Source organism: Sabethes cyaneus, chromosome 2 (assembly GCF_943734655.1).
Source record: "Sabethes cyaneus chromosome 2, idSabCyanKW18_F2, whole genome shotgun sequence".
Lineage (NCBI taxonomy): Eukaryota > Metazoa > Arthropoda > Insecta > Diptera > Culicidae > Sabethes > Sabethes cyaneus.
In genome coordinates this window covers 44435656-44461745 of record NC_071354.1, presented here as the reverse complement: position 1 = coordinate 44461745, position 26090 = coordinate 44435656, and the positions used below count along the sequence as shown (strand labels likewise).

Here is a 26090-nt window from a genome sequence, read left to right as displayed (position 1 = left end):
AAATGTGCTTAAGAACTCCACCGTCACCAGGAATAGAGCGGCACAACGTGCAAGATTACTTGGCCAGGTTGAAACCGACTTGCGTTTGTCGAAACGCTTAACGAATTGGCGACACGGAGCCCAGGAACGAGTACAATGGTGAGGAATTTGCTTTAAGCTGCTGGAAAAAAGTATGAATCTTCATTGATCTATTCGGGCCAGAAATCAACTTGCCAATTTCGGCCAGATAACCAACGGTCCTCCAATCCTAGCAAGCCTGTTGTTATGCACAGGACAAATTTGACAGCGGTAAGTTGATTTCTAACAGCCATGGCGAAAACAGCCACTACGAAAAAGTTGGACAACGTGAGGCACTTCGTGCCAGCCAGATATAGCCGATCCGGCTTACAACTCTCTCTCTCCCTTCTGAAGAAAAGCGTCATCCGGAAGCCTGGTTCTGATCGTTTGACCGCAATGTACAATAGAAACTGACCAGGGCGACTGAGAGCAAGTGGCTTCATCATTTCGTGCCTTGGACTGGGAGGTCGGAACAACCGGCCAAACGGTGAAAAAGTACCTGACCAAAATAGACATTTTTATGCGGCAGCATCAGTTGAGATCGGCCATGTTCACGCTGCAGGCAACCACTCAGAAGTAGCAATTGATCTGCTGGTGAAAAACATCTTTCCAGCGAAGCGCTACTTTGTGGTCATCATGGAAGGCTGGAACTACTTGACACTGGACGCAACGAGTGGCAGGGGACCGGGTACTTCACGTTCCCCCCCCCCCCCCCCAAGGTGGTAAACGATAACATCAAATATATCTCCCACCCAAGGTTTTCGAAGCAGGTCGTTCTGTGGCTGACGATCAGCGAGAAGGGAATGTCCAAGTCTCTTTTCTCTATTTCGGGGTTTGTGAGATGAACGGAGAGGTAAACAATACGAAGTCTGTCGCTTTCAGCAAGTTTTTTCACGCGAAAAAATGCAAAATGTGGAACGGCAATGGCACAGCCAATTAAATACCGACCGATTCATAATACTTACCTACTGCGGTTCTTGCCGTATCAAAAATTTCTCTCCATTGTACTCGGTCCTGGACTACTCGTTGGGCCTCTCTATTCCTGGTCGTGCCGGTGGAGTTCTTGAAGTGAACGGATTTCACCGCACAGTCGTCCGGCATCCTTGCGACGTGACCGGCCCACTGTAGTCTCTCAAGTTTCACCAGGCGTATGATGGGAATTTCTCCAAGTAATTGTAAGTAAAAGGATTCTACTTATGATTTGATTCGAGCATGTAGACTTACCGTTTTCTCCCAGGGGGCTTCCTATCTAACCGATGTAAAACGAGTAGAACTTTCCCCGGACGCGCATTGGCTGCTTGGCGGGCACGGAACCGTTGTTCGGCGGGCGGGGCTATTCTTAGGTGAACGACACGAGGCTGTCGCCTGCGGGGCAAACTCTTCTTGTGGGTGGATTTTCTAAACTCTTCGCGCTCTGACTGACACTTAGTCCGTCCACTATAGTGGCTACCACGTGCCCGGGTACATTTTTTGGAATAGAGTCCTTGCACTGGCTCACCCGCCGATATTTTACGGAAACGGGCTATCGAGATAGCAGTTATTATTTTCGCGGACACACTTCACCTCAGGGCACACGGATTCTTCCTTCTCTCTTCGGCGTTTACACGGATCGACACTAAATCGTGTTGAGAACTCGTTCGCACGATTTACGCAGCGCGGGTGTAATGCGGTAGATTTAAGTAGCGGGGGTTTTTTCCAGGCTACGCACAGCACTTCACGGAACAGGGTCGATACGAACTTCCTTCTTGATACCGCCTGGGGGTAGCAACTCGTTACTCCCACTCTTAGGCACGTCCGATCGCCTCGCTTGCCAGAACAAAAAGCCCCGATCTCCTTGCTGATCGCAAGCAACTCCCTCTTGTAGCCTTAAGCGGAACTACCTTGCGTTACGGCAGAACTCCTCCGCTCTCGGTCGGTTCGTGCAGTGGAGCCAATGGTAACCGCGGCGTCTCGATAAGGGAGTTTTATTATATAAATAAACAATTTTTTTTCCTTACTCCTAACATGCAATACAAAATACAATTTGAACTATTTACTATTTTGAACTATTTACAGTTACTATGGGACATGGTCACATGTTACATAATGCCTGCAACTCGTGATTCATACACCGGCGCCACTCCCTGCTAACCGTTTGTATTCCGTCAAAAACGGTCCGCAACACCTTTCGTTCAGATATGGCAAGTGCACGTATGTCTTCCGTAAGCAAGATACTGTCTCAAGTCTGTGGAGGACTATGTAGGGATCGGTCTGATTAGCGTTTTGTCCATTGTCTGCTTTGTGCAACGGCGTATGCTCCTTGATCGAAGCGTCTTGAGGAGGGAAATTGTAAGCATTGTTTATAAATCTCCTTACTCGTATTACTGTCGGCGGTGACCAGCAGAGATCCCAAATATCAAAATACAAATATCCCAATTCATCAACTAGTTCGCTGTCAATAGTTGCTGTCCGTGGGAGACAAATAGATGTAGCAATTATATGGTTTTTATCACAATTTTCATTTTCAATCACTAAATAGTGAAAATTAACGAAAAGTTTCAAGGTTAAATTTCCCTATACATTTGCTTCGTGATTACCTTGCTTCACAGGTATGGACGACAGTTTTTTTTTCATGTGTGAACTCATCACTGCGACCAGTATAGTTGGTCTATTAGGATATCGCCGGGTGTTTGCTGTATGACCTGCAACTGCATTTCTTTTGGCTATAATCGCTATTGAATGAGCGATATGCTTATTAAATTTTATGCGTGCTTGTGTGTATTGGGATTTTCCCTTCCTTCAAAGCTTGATCTACTTTACCCACTCATTCCTCGCTGCCAGCACTATCCCCAAGGGGTCGGTCACTCGGCACAGCCGTTTTTATGTTAGGCAACTTGAAACGAACCGAACTGTGCCGATGCTGTACCGAAAGTGCCGAACTGCAAGATTTGTTAAATTCGTTAAAATCTGATAGATCTGGCAACCGTGCCAGATGATTTTGACAACTGGCAGTGCTCCCATTTCATATGTAAAATTGTACCGGAGGTGTGTAAAGCCCTATAAATGTTATTTTTATAAGGCTTTAGAGGTGTGCCGTTTGATATCTCTGCAGTGCCGGAGCACTATGTGCTGAGTGTCCGACCCCTTGACTATCCCATATTATAGCCGTCCCTGGCGAGGACTCATTCGTACCTCTGATCAGTACACTTAACTATAGGAGCGACATTTACACTGTCAGGAGGCTTCAGTGGGTAAATATATAGAATTCAGCATGAAGGAAGGGTGTATATGGAGGGGCCTGAGAATAAACCCATGCTAAAGTCACTTGACATCGAATGCCTTGATTCTACTAAGATTCGAACCCACGACCACTCGCTTGTCAAAGCAGACTCGGTAACCTTGCGGCTACGGAGCCCCCCTCTCTGTCTAGACTTAAGCTGGGCTTAAACCGTCATTAGACATTACCCTTCTTTATCGACAGACTTCGCAGCCAGTTGTTAGAGTACAGGAAAATTACGGTGCCAGTGTAACGATCCTACTGGCTCTATCTAGCAAGCAACGCCTAGCCGAGATTCGAACTTACGACGCCTGGCTTGTTAGACCTATGGTTGCCAAATGACCGGTTTTTGGCCGACCCGACCGGTTTTTTACTTGGAAAGCCGGTGGCCGGTCAATTCTGCAAAAAGGCCGGTTTTCTGACGTATGAAACCGGATTTGTACTTCTTCCTTGATTTTTTAAATTAAATTTTAAGATAAATTTATTAGCAATCCTGAGCAGTGGATTATTGAAGATAGCCAGTTTTGCAGTGACAATACTTTGCTTCTGGCGGTAATATACATTAAATTGTCCTGCTAGTGGCAAGTAGTAGTCACTCTGAAATTAGCTATCTTCAATAATCCATTCAATGTTCGTTGTGGTTTCGACTGTGATTTCCTACCGTTCGCTATATCTCCACAATTGACTGATCATCCCATTTACACGGAAACTGTCAACCCACTTCCGGCGACTACCCAAATAATATGTCATTAACGCACATCACACATTCCACAAATCCTTTAATAATATGCTGCCACAACTCCCCCACCCCCCTTCCCCAGCATTTTTGGAAGGCAGAACCAACCGGTCGGTTTTTGTAATCATCAGACTTGGCAACCCTAGTTAGACCAACATCGTACCTCGAAGCTATCTAGACTTAAGGTTCAAACACGAATCGTCGATTTCTGGAATTTCAAATGCGATTCTTATGCTCAAAACAACATATATGTTCATGAAAATTTATCATTGTGTACTGATAGACGCAAAGAACACAATAAAAAAAATTTCGGGAACATATCTGTTGTTTTGAGCACAAGAATCGCATTTGAAATTCCAGAAATCGACGATTCGTGTTTGAACCTTAAGCTATGCTGAAATTTTGTTCAAAGAAAAATGTCCGATTTTTTCCACCCTCTTAAATGATTTTACAACATGACAACATGCGTAGGACTCCTAAAATTGCTGTAAGGCACAATACATTTAAAAAAATCAGAGGGGTTGTGTACAAGACACGACCGCATATATACGTAACGCAGGACTACGTAAGTCTCTTTGTAGTGATAGTAGCATTTGAAAACAATTTAATGAAATCAAGAACACAATCTATTGCTTTCCTAAGGTAGCAACTGAATGCTAAGGTAGCAACTGAAATTAAAGATTGTTTTTATTACCCATCGTTGAAGAGATTTTACCAATTCAATCCTATTCTATCAACAGCACTATCTTTTCACTACACTTCTAATGAAACGGCCAGCATGTGTATTCATACAGAGTCGTATTATAACCGAACACTACAGCTGTAGCACATTTTTCCAACACAGATATCAAATTCGCCGAGGTTTAATCGTCTAGCAGTAAAGATTTTGCGATCTGTTGGGAGGACGAACTTGTGTCATTTTTTCTGGCACACTTCCCTAACACGGACATCAAATTGGACTAGGTTTAAACGCGTTCGTAAGAATTCTGTTGGCACGAGGGGGCTTTGTCACTCTTTCTGGCGTACTTCCCAAGCAAGGACATCAAAATGGTCTAGGTTTAAGCGCGGTGTTAAGAAATCTTGTAGAAATGAGGACGCTATGTCACTTGTTTTGGCTTACTTCCCAAGCACAGATATCAAATTGGTATAGGTTTAGATCATTGCAAAGAATCTTGCAACAGTATAATCAATATATATAGAATGCCAGTGTCGCTGCAGTGCGCGTGGTAAACATCACACATGTTCAAATAATGTATTTACATTATGTATGCAAATGTGTGAGTGCCTGAGATTCATCAAAAGCGGAATCTCATTGTCAAACTTTGCCAACCGGTTTAAAATTTCAATTATGGCTGCCAAGTAATGTGATTGGAAACTTCGCTTGCTTCAAATTTCTGAAAAAATCGGAGCAAAAAGGCGCAATCGTGGGATTTTATTCATCCGGACGAAAAGAAAAAGAACGTTTAAAACCATTTCACTGGCACAAAAACACAGCGGAGAACGCACTGATGACAGCACCAACCAGCGCACAGATAAAGAACAGATAAATAGCAATGAGCAACTTTGACAACGAAGTTCCCGATTCACAGACTTGATACAGATTGTTAGCATCATGTTTACCACAATGAGTCCTTCAAGTCAAGGCAACAATTAGTTTCAATCTATACTTTTGTAGTAAATTGCTAACATTTTCGTGTTGCATGCACCATATCTGAAACAAGTTGACTTTGTGCAGCTTTACCATCAAGACGATTCATTTTCCCAAAGGCAAAACCAAAAAAACCTAATATTATTTGTGGCTGTTCAAAGTTTAAATCACTCCTCAAAACGTGATCCAAACTTCGAACACAATTTAATTTATCTAAAGGTTCGTTTAGACTGGGCAATTTTTTGGCAACATGTGGAATGCAACATGCGGAATGCGACATGTCACTAATTGTTGCTAAACGTTGCTTCTGTCGCTACCTGAATACTTGTGATACGTTGCTATAGTTGCATGGAAACATTGGGCAACAGTTTGGAAAAAGTTGCATGCCACATGTTCCCAATCTAAACGCACCTTAATACAGTCGAATTTCGCTGGTTGGGCCTCTAATACTTGGGCTTCGTTTTAGTTGGGCCTTCGCTAGTTGGGCTATGACCCAACTAAAACGAAACTGGATGTCAAAATTGGTTGTCAAGTAAGAACTGACAATCACTCGTCAATTATTTCAAGGGGTATGCAAAAGCGTATCAACTTGCAATTCGCGTTAATTTTCAATAATCAATTTTTGAAATTTTCACAAATTATTTAAAACAGAAAACATCCGCATATTACCCATTTCGCTTTACCAAACTTCGATTAGTTCAAAGAATTCAAGTCGCGTAGCTTTCGATACATTGTTCTTAACGTATTGAATGATTAAACTCGGCTAAATCTACGGCTATGCAAATCCACTTTAATACATCAGCTTACTTAGGTCTTTTTGAAAAAGTAGCTTTTGTATACGGCAGACTTCGCAGCTAGAATGCAGAACTAATGCAGTGCTTCTTAGTGCAATCCTTATTTAGATATCTGGCGTAGTAATATATTCAACTCAATAATATGTATATTTATGTCCATTTTACACCTGTTCTCAAAACAAACATCATTTTATGCTTCAAACAATCAAAAATCCGATATTAGCTCAATATCGATTGAATGTTTTACAAAATTGTAGCACCAACAAAAAACGATGCATGCACCCCTCATGAAATCTGTCCCTTCTGTCAGTTGGCCCAACTAACGAATCACCTTCACTAGTTGGGCCGAGGTAGTGGCCCAACCAGCAAAAGACGACTGTATTTTTGACATAATGCACGAAATATTCTATTTTAACAATGCTTTAGTAAATACATACCTTACACTTATCTAATAATCGCGAAATGGGAAGGTAGTATTTCACCGGAATACAAAAAATAAGAATATTTTAAAAATCTCTATAGAATTTTTTGTCCGGAATTTGGCTGCAGTACAATTTAACATGCTGGTTATTTCATGTTGGTATTTGGTTTCTTTCTCTGTAGTTGCTCGGAATGCGTAAAAAAGAAAAAAAATATTGGAAGAGAAATAGATTGTAAGAATTTCTTTCTCAAATAAATTTTTGGGAATTTTCTTGAAACAACGGAATTGGCCGCAATTTCACTCATAACGTAAACTTTTATAGGAGACAATTCGCGTTGACGGAGTTACGGTATTTCCACCTGAAAAAGTTTTCGTTAAGGATAGGAATTTGTTAGAGTTCTTGAAGATCGTGGAACTCCGACAACGCGAGGAGTGCAATGCGCAATAATGATCATTGAACAATAATAAAAAATACATCTTACTATTTATTCACCTTGTTATTTACTTTCATTGATCTCAAGTGAATCATTCTGCAAGGGGTTTTTATACAGGCAGACGTGCCATGTAATTGGAAATTACTTTAAAGTTTCTATTTAGTAATCTTATAGGTTATCAATACAATGATAGATTATTAATGTTGTATTATCACAGGTAATTATTGATTATTTTTAGCATTAACAAGAATAAGATTATCATTAGTTACCAAAGCAAGGAGGAGGTATTCTTTCCACGGTGCGTTGTAATCATTGCATCAGGAAACCTCTTGGCAATTTGAAGGGCGCTACGGACGCTACCAACCTTACAGGACGAAAAAGCCTTTTGTAAATAAATACAGCCGCTGTCAAAGCTGCTGCCTGTCTGCGAAGGCGATCTCCTCTGCCTCTCTATGTGTTTCGTAGCAGAGCAGCAGGTCTCGTCGTGAAAAAAGGAGAGCACCCATTCGCAAAAGGTGAAAATTGTCTCGAAAAAGTAGCGATTTTTGCGAGTGTTTTCGTTCATTTTGAGTAGAAAAGTGAGCTAAACGGTGTCCTAATTAGATTACGTACGAAATTTGTGTGTTTTGCGTCGGTACTGGAGCCCTTTCCCGTCGTTCGGGCTAAGAGGCCACTGCTGAATGCCTCGAATACGCTGCGCTGCCTTGAAACTGAGGCTCCCTTGTTCAAAGTGAATAGACGTCGACGGTAAACGACGACGAAGTAGAAGAAACGGAGCCACAAACAGCAACAATAGCAGCATCAGCATTTGCAACACCACTGCTAGAAACAGCCGAGATGTTCAACAACTACGGCAACGTAATGATGACCGATCAGTTCCGGAAGGTGGAGCAGTACTCACCGAAGTCGTCACCACGGGCCGGTGGCGCGGGAGGACGGTCCCCGGTTGTGGCCCGGCAGGACTCGTCCGGAACGCTTAAAACCACTATTCAGCTCGGCAAAAATCCGTCGATAGTGCACAGTGGGCCTTTCTACCTGATGAAGGAACCGCCAGGTAAGTGAAATGTTACATCCGGAATGGTCGAAGGTAATAGGGAAGATATTTGTTACGGTTCAGTTGTTATGGCTGACAATGAATTTCAAGTGCGAGTGCTAGGTGTTCTAGTGCCGTTCAAATGTAAATTGTTTTTTTTATTCTATTAAACAAAATAGTTCTTTTAGTTTTTAAAAATCAATGTTAAAAAAACAAAGATAGAGTCTTTATTTCGTCAATTGATTACTCTTTCAGGAGAAGGCGAACTGACCGGAGCAACCAACTTGATGGCCCACTATGGCCTGGAACATTCGTACAGTAAATTTAGTGGTAAAAAGGTAAAGGAGCAGCTCTCATCGTTTTTGCCGAATTTACCCGGCGTCATCGATGGACCAGGACATCTCGTAAGTATTATCCCTTTTGTTTCGTATCTACCTATCAGCTGAATATTTGAAATTTTGAAAATCTTAACTCAGTTTCGAAACTTATGAGTCATAAGTTATGACAACGCAAGGCAAGCATCTAGGCACAGAAATATTGCTTATGTGGCTGGGATGCTAAGATTTGCCTAATTTTATTTTCCAGCTTTTTGGCAAAATGTATTTTTTAATTCAATTGATAAACTACAAAAAAAGTTATGACTAAATAATCGTATCTATTTTTATTCAAACATCGATGGGTACGTTTGATACTCAAGTCATATTCCACCATCTTCAGAAATTCCTTCACGAACAACAGTTAAAAAGCAGTAGCACTATCATAACCATAGCAACGTATACTGATTATTTGTTTATTTGTATCAAAGTTATGTTTCTCAGCTTTGCAGTCAAATTGCTGATAAAAACAAACGTTTTTCTTTTACTTCCGTCGATTCGACTTATATTCAATCTTTTTCAAGGTTCTATAAAAACAATATACATTCACAAAAATTGTTTTTCGTCTGGTGAATGGTATTTAAAAAAATATTTTTTAGTCAATACCTATCAAATTTATGCTTCGTTTTTATTAGCAGTTTGACTGCAAAACCGAAAACATAGCCCTGAAAAGATACTTTCATTGAACTTAAATTAGTCAGAAAATTATTGTAAAATGAAACCCACAATTTTATGCCGAATCTAGAAGTTGCCTCCACATTACTCGATCGTAGGATGCAATTCTCCAATTGTCCCGAACACTCGGCACGCCAGCATTCTCGTCGTTCTTCCTGTATTCTCGTTATGTGGGCAGTCCATTGTACCCTGCCGTGTTTTATTCACTTGACTACATTCATCCATTTGTCCACTTGATTCATATGTCTGCATCACACTCTAGTCTAGCATCAAATATTGATTGCGAGGTTTTCACTCAAATGCCCCAAGAGCAGCCACCCGTCTTCAGCGTTCCCGTAGTATTACCGTCTAGTATTTAGCGGGTTTTGTGTAATTTAGACAACCTGTCACTTTGCCTCAACCGTATTACGCTCGACATAAAACCGTACTAGCCTAATCAATTTGGTTGAAAATCCATCATGTTTAGTTATAGTCCTCCATACCTTATTTCATTTTGCTGTGCCGCATGCTACCTAAAAGTATATTAACAGACGCAGGATCTGCAAATAAAATTCTCGAAATTTTGTCGAGGATCTGTCACAAAATAGGCATTTGGTCCATTATGGAACGGCCCGCTTGCAGTGATTCGTCAGCAAAACTCTATAAAACAAAGTGCGGTAGAGAATTTTATGCCGGGTTGAGGGGAGTTATACCTTGGTATTTCCCGCAGTATGACCTGATGGATTTTATCACTAACTGAGTGCCCAATGTTATCCGGGGCGATCTTCCGCCTCCCGTTTGTCCCTCAGCCACTTGTGCACTTGCTTTCGTTACAATATTCTCATAATGCTAGAAAAAAACTACTTGTTCCTCTTTTGACATCTCTCCCTCTCGTCAGCTCCCTGACTTTTATCACCAAGCTATTATACTTGTACATCTGTTATCGGTCCGTAAATTTGCATTACGTACGAGAAACGAACTGCTTCCCTCTCTGGTAAGGAACCACTCCATAATCCATACTGCCATTACTTACGTTTCAATACCGCGAAAGTACATAAAATAGCAGAATTTACGAGCCTGTATCTTTCACACAGACCAAGATATTGACAAATTTTATATTAGAAATATACTGCAAAGTTGCAATTATTGCAATAATCATAGATTTACTGCATTAAACTATCGTGTCATTCGATATCGTGTCACTTACTTACTTCACGACAATTTGCTTATCGAATTTGGGCCGAATTTAGGAGTCGTCTCCAAGCTTGTCGGCCTTGGGCTGCTACTCTCCATTCGCCATAACACCCGCTGTTCTAGCGTCCTCATCAACAGCGCCCATCCAACGGGGGTACGGGAATACGTGGCCAGCCCACTATCGCCTGTCGTGTTTAATACGCTTCACAATATCTGCATCTTTATTATTATGTATTACTTTACCAATAGGCAACAATGCCCTTATGGATCTTAATACCTAATACAGTAAACATCGAAACATTGAGACAAATTTAGAACGTAACACTTGCTGAGACATGAAAGTCAAACGCCGTTGAAACTCGGTTGAATGCACGTTGCAGGCCAGTAATGGCCCTATTAGCACAATAGTGTGTGCAGCGAAAAGGCAGGTTAAACAAAGGTATCCTCCGCAACACCTTTAATGGTGCGTTTAGGTTGATCTGACGAAGAATGTCGGGACGCGTCTTTGTATACTTAGTAAATTTTGTGGTTCAAGCGCCTGCGCCACACTCCATCATTTATTATATCGTCAAGAATTGATCGCAAGATCTTACACTCAAAAACGCCAAATGCTCGCCGATCGCTAAGGCGCTATCTTTCAGCGTGCACGCTTCGTGGCCGTAGTGTACCACCGAGAAAATTAGCGTCTTATAGATCGCGAATATTGTACGGAGTTGCAGGCTACGGAACCTCAGCTGACTACGTAATCTATAGAAGGCTATGTTGGCAAATCCTATCCGCCTTTCTACTTCACAGCTTTTCATCGTTGTCACATGTCACTAACGTACCAAGGTAAACAAATTCGTCGACCACTTCAAAAGTATAACCACCGCAGTTCCAACACCCGAAGGGCTACCACATTCTCTACCAGCCGCCGTATACTTCATTTTGGCAGAGTATATGGCAAACCCTATTTTCGCAGTTTTATCTTTAAGATGCGTGTACGCCTCTTTCTCAGCTCTACGGTTGACACCGATGATATCTACGTCATTCGCGAATCCTAGGAACATGTGAGACTTCGTGATAAGGGTACCGCTTCTCTGTACGCCTACCCTTCGAATAGCACCTTCCAATGGAATGTTGAACAGAAAATTCGACAGCTCGCTTCAAATCATCTAAAGTCACTAACGAGTCCGATGTCTCACCCGCAATCCTGACGCTTGATTTTGAACCATCCATAACAGCACGTATCAGCCTAGTCAGTTTTGTTGGAAAACCATGTTCAAGCATTATCCGCCACCTTAAATGAGCTGAATCGTACGCCACCTTGAAGTCTGCATACAAATGGTGAGTCTGCAAGTTGAACTCTCGGAAATAATCGAGAATTTGTCGCAAAGCGAACATTTGGTCCGCCATGGACCGTTCCTCTCAGGAGAGTAATGCCCCGATAATTGCTGCATTCTAGTCGGTGGCCTTTTTTTGTAAATAGGGCATATGAGACCTTGCAGCCAGTTCGTAGGTAGTTCCTCCTCAGTTCATACTTTCAGTATAACCTGATGGATTGCACAATACAGCCGTTCGCTTCCGACTTTCAAAAGTTCGGAGCGGATGCCGTCCTTTCCAACTGTTTTGCCGTTTTCAGCTCTTTAGATGATTTTTAACATCATCCAAAGTTCGTTCGATCCATTGCTTGTCGATCGTCCTCAATCATTATCCTATTTCTGTTGGTAGGTTCGTCTTGTTCACTATTCAACAGTACATCGGAATGTTGTCTCCAACGCCTGGCCACTTCCGATCTTTCGGCAATCAGGTTCCCCTTCTTATCGTTGCACATAACAGGAGTTGGCACGATCTGGTTCCTGATTCTGTTGACCGTTTTAAAGAAGCTTCTCGTATCGTGCCTCCCGAAGCAATTCTCCGCTTCCGCAAAAACGCGATCTCAGTACTGGCATTTCTTACGACGGTGTAGTCTTTTTCGGCAGCTCTAGCATGTCGGTATCTCTCTGCATCGGGAATGGTATCCGTTGGCACTCTGCGTCAAACCACTCACTGGAAGTGGCTGCAACAGTAGTACCCAACACTTCTCGTGCTGTGGTACTGATCGCATCGTGGATGTGTTTCCACTGATCGTTCAGGTTCTCTTCAACTTGTTCATCGCTTATCAGTTTTCCGAGAGGACTCGGCAGCAACTCCTCTTCCTAGTTGGTCTCGATTTGAATACGTTGGACAACCGGGCAGGAATCTTGCTTACTATGAGATGGTGGTCTGAGTCGATGTTTAATACCCGGAAGGACCGCACGTCTGCGACATCAGACAAGTGTGAAGAAGTTAGATTCACTTATTAGCGGCTTAAGAACATCCCGAAACGGGTCAGCGAGTAACTTTGTGGTGATGCAAAATTTACTGATCGACTGTGATGGCGATTATATTAATCATTGTATTTATTTTTCTGATCATTTCATTTTTCATATAATGTAACAAATAACATTATTTTGTCTTTCTAAGTAGTCTACTGAGAACCCAATAGACTGAGTAACGTCTTTTTCTTTTGAAATACAAATTGATCGATGAAGATCCTAAAAGAGGCAATGGACCAAATGTTCAAATTAAAAATAAACTCGTCCAATCTGAACAAAATGCCATTTATTTAAGCCCGGGGTTGCGGTACTTAGTTTTAACATATTTTGTCAGCCCTGTTTTTGAATGTGCAATGTGCTTATTTATTTATTTTAATGTGAAATTGTTTGTTCAATTGCTGATCCATTCAGTTATTCGCTTATTATTTAAATGGTTAAATGCTTGGTTCTATTCTTATTTATCTTTTCCAAATGATCAAGCCGCATCATTCGCTTGAAGTTATGCTACTTTCAGTTTATTTCAGCTACCATATTTTGCAACTTTTCAGTCTATACGAGTACCAAACATGCAAATTTTCAGACTAAATCTGTAAATAACTCGACCTAAGGAGAAGATACAGGCCGTGGTCTACTGCAAAATTGCGTAATTATATTTATTTATTTTGTCAAGCAAAAGTAGACTACATACAATGTTACTTAATATTGTACAATTACTGCTTACATACTATGTATTATTCCTATTGATAAGTCGTATGCTGATTGTAAAATCAGCATCATGCGATTGATGAGACTATTTTTTACGTAGATTATTCTGTTTAAGTTTATCAAATATATTTTCCGAGATCTTGAGCCACGACTAAGCACATAAAAGTTTAATTTAGATAGTATTTCGCTAGACTGTACCCGTTGAACTTGCAATACTGAGCTTCATCAAATACATTATTTCTGTCTTTGATGAAGCTCAGTATTGTAAGCTCATTTTTTAAGAGTTTGTATATTTATAACCATGCAGCTTGCTCTATATAGTGGGGAATGAAATGCTACCCAATTCAATTTACGCAGTGCGTACAAGAGGGATTGTTTTTGGACAGATTCGATGAGTTCTTCGTGTATGATTGTGTAAGGATACGACGTTGCAATATTCCAGAATTGGTCGCACGTATGTTATGTATAAGAGTTTGATGGTGAAGGAGTCTTTCAAATTATAGCTGAAGCGTTTTATAAAGCCGCATGGTGTTTGCTTCTTTTTTATTATAGTCACTTTAATTGCTTAGGTCATTCGTGACTTCTGTGGGGTTGGGATGTGAACCCGGGTCCTCGGTGTGAATGCTAACCACTACACCGGGACTGAGTCTATTTGCTGTGTTGATAATTGGATTGTAATGTTCAGTAAATGTTTATTTCGAGTTTACACGAGTATTACACCTAGATGCCGTCCAATTTTCCATGTTTACATAAGAAGAATCAACGACACATGTTTTTTTTATTTCTTTGGTACATCTGTCAACAAGGCCTGCATGATATAAAATAATAAAAACTACAAACCAATAAATTAAAATGATCTATGATTGACACTTGAACGTTTTACAGCTAATATTAAAATCAGACAAGTAGTACACAGAGTTAAAAACTGCATACAACAGGCTCATTTTGAGCATATAATGTCCGATGAAACTTATGAGGAAGTCAGTAGAGCGAAGAACTCTCGAGGGCGTGTTCCTATTGATTTTTGCTAGAATTCAAGGGCCTCAATTGATCCACATATCTTTCCAACAAATACAGCACGCATATCATCCCTTCTTTTTTCCAATGTGTCCATGTCCAGCAGCTTAAACGTGTGTTCGTTTGGAGGAAGTTCAGCTGGATCCGTCCAATGCAGATCCCGAAGCGTGTACCTGATAAACCTTTTTTGTATAGACTCGATCCGTGCAGTCCAAAGGGCAGTGTAAGGGCTCCAAACAACAGCTGCCGTCTCCAGTGATGAGCATACAAATGCATAATACAAAGCTCTCAGATAGTATGGATCGCGAAACTCTTTTACAATTCTCATTATGAATCCCAGGTTCTTGTTTGCTGTTTGCGGCTGTAGCTGACTACAGAGCACTTGGTGACGCTGCTACTGAGCCGGTTGCATACACATAAACCCCAAAGCATGTCGATTAGCTTTGGTAATTCGATGCAATCAGCAACAGAGCGAACTGCAAGGTAGATTTTGAGGTCATCAGCATACACGATTCTGCATCCTGGAGGGTATCAGGTATCAGCATTTGTGGCTCGAGCAGCACGTCCATACAATTGTGAAAATTGTATGGAAGATTTGTGCCTTGCCCATCTTGCCCGTGTCATCATTTACCTGATGAGGACGGGAAAGGAAAACAGAGAGAATAGGAAGGGGTGGATAAGGGAACTTGACAACACAAACACATATATACCAAGTAATTACTGTACCCCCAAGGGGGTGCTGTAATCCTTGGTAGTTAACTTATCAATAATACACCCCCTAGGAGGTGTACACTTGATAAATATACCGCTTGCGGCGGAAAACATCAAAAATGTCACGCAATTTCAGTTTCCTGAAATCCGATTCATTTAAGATGTACCAGATACATGGCATAAACAATGCCCTTAAATCGTCATTTACAGTTATAAAAAGGAATTGGAAAATGATCGAGTTAAAACGTGGTCATTTTCAAATCCGTTCTTAGAGCTGTTGACGAAATTTTCCGGAAACTGCAATTTAAGCGGAATACGGAACAAACCATGCCATCCAAGATCCCAATCTATGACACTTAAAAGTTGGCACAAACGAGTTTGGGGGCACGGTAAATAGAGTCACATAGAGGTCACTCAAAAGTGCATCATTTTAAGATGCTGTAGAAGGCAAACGTTGAAAAGCGCGTTACCTGTTCAACTTGAAGTGCTACGAGGTTACAATCGCAGCAAAAGCCTGTATTAGTATAAAATTATTATATTTATAATATTTTATACTAACTCTATGAATGACCGTATTTACACTGTACTCGTATTTTCATACTTGTGTAAGTGTAAAAAGAGTTCATCATAAAAAAGAAAAACCTGCAGATCGATTTTTCTCTGGAAGAATAATCTCGATATATCTGTCAATGAATATCCACAGAACTGTTTAGTGCTATCACAAGACACATAATCATGCTTCGCCATATCAGTAACATTAAAAATATTACATATCCGCATGGGAATGCAGTATCACAGTGCGTCGATATTGATGTTAAAATTTACATGCATAATATTCGCGCCAGCAAAGAATATTTACGAAAGCGCAAAAAAAAAAGCACTGTTACATCTTATCACCGCGTGACACGCACTGCTAAACTGCAAAATGGATGTTGTGCCAATATCAATACCGCACAACAGAAATTGCATGATCGCACAGCTACCGTTCTGTTTCCCGCAAAATTCAAATACTCGACAGAAACACCCACCGACAGCATCCAACCATGTGCCAATACTACGTCACCGAGTAAAGGGTATTCCCTTGGACACGATAATGTGTACTGTAAATGATCAAACTGCCGATGAACCTTCCTCTCAAGTCTTCAAACTTCTCGTTGTGAAACAGAACCGTAAGTGCGTTGCCAGTCAAAAGAAACAAAACGTTTTTGTTTCAATTTTCGTGCGCTGTCGCTCTGCATGGGACGGATAATCCCAATCAATCAGCGCGACAGGCAGCAAACGTATTTCCAGTGAGAATTTGTGACCCGACGTCGGACCGACGCAAGCAAAAACACTTGTGTCTCGACGTCCGTTCGACAATTTCCACTGTGTTACGCATTACTCGATAGGAAAAAATATGTATATGTAATATAAATGAATATAATTTATATTTATACTTATCGTTTCCTTGGAGAGTAGCCCTATCTAAGGGATTGTTGTATATCCAATAAATACACTCAACTCGGTGAGAGTTTACAGAGGGTGTAAACCAAAGAGGCGACAAGGAACTCGAGTACTCCAAAACCAGAACGGAGACTTTGCATTATTTATAATGCAAACTCGCCGTTTAACTTCAAAACACCAAGCTCCATGGCACCTCTATAGCCTTACAGCTCCTGCAGCATCCACCGACAGGTTTTTGTTGACCCTACACGAATGAATACTGAGACAACTATCACAGACTTGCATAAGAGCACTAGAGGAACGTTAAAACAGTCAGAATACTACTATTTTTCGCACCAGCACTATCATCTCGTCACGTACAGCTTCTTTATATGAAACATAAAGCGGTTAGTGCGTGTGTTTTCTGCACTTAACAAAACAGAGTACACACTAGGCCGTCCCTTATTTTTTAAAAATTGACCTAGCGATGAGCTCAACATCACAAAATGTTCGTTTTTTTGTGCAGAATAAAATGACGTGTTGTTAAGGTCCCTGCGATAACGTTAAGTGGTCCCGCAACGGACTTTTAGATAAAATGATGTGAATTACCGGATCCTCCACACAATGACAACTATGCCACTATAGTGCGTACGCTTGGTCATCCTTTTTTCATTTTAGTGATGAGTTCAACATCACAAAATTTTCGGTTGGCCGTGTAGAAGAAGATTATATGCCCTTAAGACCCCTATGATAACATTAGGTGGTCCCCCAACGCTCCGTAAGTAGTTTAATGAGCGACCTCCAACGTAATGACAAGCTCTTTACTGCAGTGAGCATTCTAAAGGTTCTAGCAAACAAAAATCGAGGCAGTCATCGCATGTGTCATTTTCAAATCAATTAGTTTTATTTAAAACGTAAGTCAATTAGTACATTTTACGATCCTACAGAGTTACGTAGGGGTGCCTTCTGTTTGTTTGGAAGTTTCTTGCAGCAAGTTCTGAAAAGCCTTTTCTTTTTGGGTAACATTCCTGTTGTAGCCTTGCATTAATTTTATTGGTTAATGTTTGTATTATTTATATCGACACCAAATGATTTTGCAGCTGCTGCCAAGATTACTGGAGCAGAATCTGTGCTAACCAAGGGTACGTCGCTGAGAACATTCCGTTCACCTCATTCATAGAAATTTTGTTCAGTCTGTGCCTTACTGTGCCGCTGAGGTGCTGATCGTGTAAACCTGCCAAACTCGCCTGCGCCCAGCCAGACTGTTTTGATCGTTTTGACAATAACAAACATAAGCAGGGCTGCCAATTTCTAACATTTCAAAATTTAAATGTCAAAAAGGTGGGCCACAGTCAATGAGGTTTAAAAAGGTGTGGCAGATGAAGACATTTGATGGTATTAGTAGCGAAAAATCAGAAAACGACGTCAAACTACAAAAACAAATCGCGTCGGACAATGGGGTTTGTTTTTGTAGTTTTACGTCACGCTTCATCGTGATTGGTCGATTTACGATTCCACCCACACCATGATGAAATTTCTTCATTGCACTAACACCACTTAACCAACATTGCCACACCTGTATATATTACATTGGGCCACAGTGTGCCATGAACTGTGAAATGAATGTACCGCAATTGTAATCAATGAGGTAAGCTGTTCCTTAAATTGAGCCTGCAACAATGTTCTAAGCGACTTACCCTTGGTGCTAACCTTTGAAGCGTCAAGAGCCTGTGCCAATTCAGGGGTCACAACAAACTGTGTTCCTCTGCGTCTTTGTGGAGATTCTGTCGATACACGATATTCGTCTCCATCGCTTGTATTCGTAGTGTCTTTATCTTCAATAGATAAGCAGAGAACTACGGTATTGGCTGCAGTTTAAAAATGTTGTAATGTTGAATCTATTAAGATAGAGCGCTATTTTGACAGTGGTCGATCTTCAGAGTATTTTCTTCGGCTTACCATGTGTTTCCAAAATGAATGTCGAAGAATATCTGCTGAAGTGAGCCAGTATCAAAATAGCCTGATACCCTAAATGTTTAACAACTATTACCTATCATTGACTGGTATTCGCTCTTCTGATGGGATGGGATGGGATGATGGGATGTAAGCGGGATACCAGATCCGATTGGATGCCGAAGGACCATTCTGTAATGATTACGGGTAATAGCACTTCTTAGGTAGCAGATGGGAAAATTAGGTCAATTCGTGTCGCGTGTTCGAGTTTCGGCTAGGCGGTGCTGCTAGATAGAGTAGGATTTTTGCACTGGCCCCGTGGCTGTCCTGAGCTCTGATGGCCGCCCGCGGGCTCTGTCGATGGGAAGGGGTCGAGTCTTAAAGAGACGTTTAAGCCCAGAGCTTTACAGCACTTTGGTCTCGAGGGTTGGAAGGCGGGCGAGTCTCTATATTTTGAAGCTTCTGTCGACTACCGCGAACGTCCAGCTTGTGCTGCGCTCAATTTACTTTGTATCGTGGGAATGCACTGTGAATACTAAGGGGATGAAAGATTAAATTTGCCCTGATAAGTTGATAACCACTAATGCTCCGAAATTTGTCTTACCTATTGGTTCATTTGTGGTTGTTTGTGTTGGAAAACTGAAAGCGGGCGCGCGGTTGAAGACCGGTGTCAGGCGGGGCTGACGAATTCTCCACTTCTTCACTATACCACATATTGCAACTCGAGTGGTACAAAAAGTCCAAAGCACATTTACAAATTCGATCTATTATTTTTCTTCTCATCATCATAATTATCATCATCATCGTCATCATCATCATTATATTTAAAATATGACATTCCGGCCTTTGGCAGAGAGATCTTAGAGTCAGTTCGTGGAGTCCGCGCAGGGCCGAAACGCCTCCGCCTGCGGGTATAGGCGTGACGGCTATGCTTGGGGCTCTACCTGTGTTTTAGTGGGCGCCAGTGCCTGTCTCGTCAGGTAGAACTGATGTTTGAGGTCTCCCTGACACTTTGTTGACAACACAAAAGGGCCCAGCGCAGAGTTTTATACGCTATTAAGCGACCAGTTGGATAACCCGAAAAAAAGGAAAAAGGAAAAAAAAATTACAGTAGCGTGCTTCAGCCTTGCATAAATCGGTTGCTGGTGTCACTACCTACCTAATCGTCAAGAAAACTTTTTTTGAAATGCATTTATGTCGCCGTAATTGGCCTTGCCAGCGTTGCTGATATTGTTCAGGGTTTTGCGTGAGAAAAAAAGAAAGGGAAGTATTTTTGCTTTTGTCAACACTCACGCGTTGACAGTTCGGCACGAGATTTCCTGTAAGTGCGAGCAGCCTTCGAAATCTCTTTCAACGCTGGCAAGGCCAATAATCGGAAGAGAGGAAGACCAAAGAGAATCTTTCAATGTTACTTAAAAATTACGCGAGATATCATCTTCCTCTGCACATCAGACTGAACATTTTGTGATATTGAATTCATCACTAAAACTAAATAAAGGATGACCAAGCGTATGCACTATAGTGGCGTATTTGTTATTGCATGGAAGATCCGGTCATTCATATAATTTTATCTTAAGGTCCGTTGCGGGACCACTTAACGTTATCGTAGGGACCTTAATGGCATATCGTTGTACTCTGCACAACAAAACGAACATTTTGTGATATTGAGCTCATCGCTAGGTCAATTTTAAAAAAATAAGGGACGGCCTAGTACACACTGCCACCGCATACACAAATGTTAATATGCCAATCGACTTCTAGTCGTCAGTTGGACAGAAAACACTTGCAAATTAGCGTGGTATATACCACGAAATTATAGCTGCTCCGGAAACTTCCAAATGAACGCAGCAGGGCGAAAAGATATTATTTTCATAGTGACAGAACACTATCACAGCCATCACAGCATACCAGTACATGTGTTGAAGCAACACAATAACCGGCAGCTATGAGTCACATTCACATGTAACAAAACGCTTTGAAAGCGACCACTTCCCGACGATTTCGGTAAACTAAAATTGAATTTTTAGTAAAACACATCGCGGTAAAACACTGCACTTTACACTTTTAGGACATCAAATGTCCTTAGTAACGAGTGTACTAGACGGAAATCATTTTATTTCCGCAATGTTCGCCGAAAAACCGAAAAAAAAAATTCTTTCGTTAGTCGCGCGACGTCCACTACCCAAAAGCACTAACACTAACACTGGAGGGATCCTGGAGGGAGTATCAAGCAGACATCGTTGTAATACAGCAAAAAACAAGGGTCCGATGTTGCTGCCCTGAGGCACGCTTGTGGTACTCCGGAAGTCGCTCCGGAAGAGTCAGTGCTTCCCAGTTCCACAGAAAGCCACCGGTTTTCAAGGAAGGATTTCAACCACCGGACAAAAGCAGCAGAAGCACCGAGAGGCTTTATTTTGGTTAGCAGTAGCAGTATAGTCAACACGATCGAACGCAGCTTTGATGTCAGTATACACCGTGTCACTTGTGTTCCACCTTGCATATGTTTGAAGATTGAGATTGAGTTGTTGAGTCAGTTGAGATGTATTGTGCAAAACTTCTGTGCAACGAGCCACTGATAATGATCTCAAATAATTTCGAGTCAGCGCAAAGCGAAGTAATCCCGCGTTTTTGTTTCCCTTTTTGAACACAGGAAAGATATAGGATCTTTTCCAGCATACAGGAAATGTTTCCTGAAGAAGCGATTGGTTAATAATTAACTAGAGGTTTCGAAAAAGTAAATGCGCAATTTTTCAGTATAATCGAAGGTATTCCATCCGGGTCGGGAAACGTCGATGATTTCTACTGCTTCAAGGCAGCTTCAACCTTATTTTGCGTGAAATACACTAGAATACGCGAATACACTAGAGAATTGCTGAGACTACAGATATCTTCAGTATTGGTGGCAGATAGATCACCAAGTGACATTTGAGCAGGAAGTTCAGTTTCTTTGCGCCTCTCTTTAACGAATGACCAAAAACGTTTGGGATTTTGTTTAAGATCCTGTTGCTTTTGCGACACAAATCTCGAGTAAAGATAGCAGTTATGGGTTCTCTATCGACGACTGGGTCTGACAAACTCTTGCTTGGTGATCGCGTCCCGTAAACGGGAATACGGGGATCTTTAGCGATGCAGATCTTTCACGTTTTAAACGATGAAATCATGAGTTTGCCGGGTTGTTTCCACTTAGGCCTGGGTCGGTGGACGAAGTCGCAACAGTCTGCTTAGAGTAGTTGGTTATTCACATCACCCCATCCAGGGACGACCAATCCGTTGAATGCAAAACTTCTTTCAGGCCAGAAATCAAGCTCTCTTTATTCAAGTACCTCTTTTTATCGAATGAGGGGCGGACGGATTTATGTGTTGCATGTCAAGTAATGTCATACCACCCACCTATCCACGAGTGCATTGTTTGCAGCAGTAAATACTGAGTTAATATGATCGGTTTGAACTTTTTCAGAAGCAGGGCAATTCCAACGAAGTTCGTAATTAGGTGATTCATTTGCTGGAAAATTTTATTACATATTGACTATTGATTCAAATAGTTTTGAAATACATGGATAATGGCAATTACGTATATCAGTCTTGGTACCAGATTTAAAAATAGGAACTATAACTAAGTAAGTAAGATTTCCAAACTTCTGGAAAAATTCCTGTTTTCAGCGACATATAGAACAATTGTTGTAGCGGAGCAGTTAATTTTTCTACTTCGTCATTGACATTTCCTTCCTTACTTACTACAGATTGCCAATTTGTTGAAGGTAGTCTACGATTGATCTATTGAATTTTTAAAATATGTATTCAATTTTGAATTTTAAATTTGAAGATATACTGACAAAATTGGTTTGGGGGTTTTCGGCAAATATTTTTACAATAAAATTTTCTTAAACTTTTCCGAAGATGCTATAGCTCTATACATAAAACAAAAAAGTTTGATTTTGCAGCACCACATGTAGTCGAGTTTTGACTTAAGACTAGTCATCAGCCGTTACGCTAATTGATATACACAAATTCTTCCAAGGACACTGTATTATAAAAAACAGTTCTGAAAGAGTTATTAGAAAACGATGTCGACCATTCAATCAAACGATATTGCGCCGATCTGATTGCTTCTGAAGCCCATAGTTGTTAGGATTCCTGTTGATAATACGCCTTCAAATCTCACGGCTGACATTGTTGTTTCCAGATTTTTTAGTGAACCAACTTTTCGTCTGCCTTAAACTAGTCCCCGTAGATTAACGCAGTACTGCTCAGGCGTTTTATTTGTATTTACATTCGAACCAATGCTCTCTGCTTTGGGTTTTAAATGCTTTCATCCCGCCTCAAATGTTCTGCCCATAAATGGGCCGTATGCTGCTCGCCGTATAGCACCTTCTAGTGCAATGTTGAAGATGTTTTGTGCACGAAACACCATCAGCTTATCGAAGTCTTCCGCGACATTGGAATAGGTCCGATAAATCACCCGAAATTCTCACACATCACCAAACCCGACCCATCAAAGTCATGACTAATCTGATCAGCTTTCCTAAAAAGCCAGTTTCGTCTGTAATATCTTGTAGGTTTACATTTTATGAAATCGATAAGTGCATAGGGCGGCTTCTCTGGAGAATCTACAGTAAGGTAAACATTTAATCCGTTCCGTGAAGTGGGCCAATTAACATCCCACGAATATAACGATAATCGACGGTAGCCAGTTTGATACCGGCATTCATCGCTCGATACTTCCATTTCACAATCCACATTGCACCACCAAATGTTGACAATCAATTGATGCAAATATCGTTTCCCACTGCCTTGTTATTTTTCAGTTGGTGGATTGCTGCTTGTACTTCACCTATCGTTCAGGATAGCACATCTTCCACTCCCGCTGTATTATAGTTAAATTCGAATGTTTTCAGTTTTCGTTTCAGTTTCGAACTCACCATACGTAGTTGCGTTGAAAACCAAACTTTTAATATGTTTATTAAAATCCTTTCTATCGTAATACATCCTATTATTCTCAATAGATCGTAACTTCAACGTTGCTCTATTCGTTTGTACATTCCTACTAAAACTGGTATTAATCACCCTTGTACTGTGGCCTGCCATTCGGCGAACTTTTCGTCGAACTCCCTGGCCCTTTCAGCAGCAGTCTGCTCGTCCTTAGGATTGAGAATACCCAATTTTCGCATATTACGGGCATCACCAGCTAGGGAATAATCAACGCTGTCAGTGTCTAACATGGACACATCTTTCCGAGCGGTATTCTCCTGTACACCTCCTCCACAGCAGCAACCTCCACACGGTGTACTTTCAGAGAGGGTTATCGTGGCAAATAGGATTAAGAGAGCTGTTCGCACTGAGAACGATATTTTCATGTTGTGTGACTTCATTATATTAAGCAGGTTCATACTGTACTGATTCTAACAGGAATTGATTTTATAAGCTCGGGCCATATGGTTGAATGCTATAAAACTAATTAAAAACAACCGTTACCAGTCGTTTACAAAAGCACACTCTAATTACAGGACAACAGCTCACTTAGAAGCGTAATCGAGAAACCACCAATCGTTGGCAAAGAATTACTTCCCCTCACGAGCGTACAATTGGCGGGCTTCCGCCTGCATCCCGGACCGGTAAGCTAATGAAACATTTTACACAAGTAAACAACAGCTCGCTGACGTTACTCATTCAAACTCTTCCAGCTCCCGGAACAGTATAAGCACCTAAAAACGGCTCCCACTAGGAAGCATAAGAATAAGCATAAGAAACACAAATACAAGGAGGGTATTGCGCCCCAATCCGAACAGTCGTCGCTCGAAGCGTCCGGGCTGGATACCCACGAGAAGAAGCACAAGAAGCAGAAGCGCCACGAGGACGACAAGGAGCGGAAAAAGCGGAAAAAAGAAAAGAAGCGCAAAAAACAGCGGCACAGTCCGGAGCATCCGGGTAGTGGGGCTACCGCGATGCCACCGCAAACGCAAGTCTTCTAAGTGTAAACAAGTGAAAAAACCAACAAAAGAAATCAAAATAATGTGGAAAACAAATTATACACACCGCTGCAACAACAAGTAACATCGTTAGTAGTTAGTAGTGCTAAGAAGATAAATTCATTTCTTCTACGTTAAACCTCGAATGGGTACCAGCCTGGTTTTCGAAACAAAGTAAAAACCCATTCAATCATCGATCTTGAAATGAATGAAAAAAAGTACATATAATTAACAGTATAACTAATATTGCAACAAGTAAAAACAAGAGAGCATAATTTTTAGGAAGCACCTAGTTTTCCCTTGTTTTGTTGATATATAAATAATATTTTTGAAGTGTTTCCTTACCACAATTATCAATAAGTAAAGCAAACAAATTATCGATCGAATGTCGATTGGAGAACAATGCCAATTTTTGAGAATAGGGGTGTGTTATAAATGATAATTAAAAATTACTAATATGGTTTACGAAAATGAGAACATCCTCGGTTCAGGCGCAGTGTCGCTAATTTTTTGTAACGGAAAACAAAACAAACAAAAAAACTCTTAGCCATGTAAGCTAAAGGTGAAGTGAAAATACATCCAGTTTTAGTTCTGAAATATTTTCTCTACACCCCACTGGTGGCACTGAACAAACCAGTCAGTCTGCCAAATTTCCGCAACAGTCTTTCTTTGTACAGAAGTGATTGACACTATTCGTTCGCCGATAGGTAAAAGAAAACTTAGTTTGATCATGTTTTATCTCTTAACCCTGCCCAGAAAATCCCCGGTTAGATGAGACAGAGACGACTCCCGAGTCGGACGACAACGTGCAAACAAGCATGATTAACTTTTTAGTAACGTGTATTTATAATTATTAATTTGAGTTATTATTTAATTTTATTTTCATCTAGGAATACATTTGACGCAAAAGATAGATGCTGTTGCTGTTTTATTTCAAACGATTGAGATAATGTCCTTGCAAAGGGGAATTTCAGTTGTCGGGTTTTTTCTTACCTTAAACGGACGTCAGTCACATGTGAAAAAACGTGCAACTGGGAAAGATGCCGTTGAAACTGCTATAATTGAGTCGATTTTGGAAACAAATCATCAAAATCTTTGTATCACTTGAATGTAAACTTGTAGAAGGTCAAGTTAACGATAACGGAATGTAGCTTACCGAAGTTCCTACCTAACATGCGTTTATTTGTATTTAAATAAACAAGAATAAACGCATAACAGTCACAGCATGCCTTGATCACTTGCGATACTGGTGATTCGTCAGTCAAAACCACGTGTCATTGTAGTTTTAACAATTGATTCTTCAATTGATTTGATCGTTCAATTCAACTGTTTAAAATATCTGTGCTGCACTATCTGAAATTTTACGGGAGTTAGGATAG

The 26090-nt window shown here is 41.0% G+C and overlaps 1 protein-coding gene across 1 annotated transcript; it reads left to right on the top strand.

Moving 5' to 3' along the window:
- Window positions 1-7824: 7824 nt before the first annotated feature.
- Window positions 7825-25612, top strand: LOC128734540 (mediator of RNA polymerase II transcription subunit 19). The gene is made up of 4 exons (XM_053828790.1): window positions 7825-8400; window positions 8635-8783; window positions 24250-24357; window positions 24427-25612. Exons 1-4 carry the CDS (start codon window positions 8184-8186, stop codon window positions 24712-24714), a joined length of 762 nt encoding a protein of 253 aa, XP_053684765.1. The 5' UTR covers window positions 7825-8183; the 3' UTR covers window positions 24715-25612.
- Window positions 25613-26090: the final 478 nt, after the last annotated feature.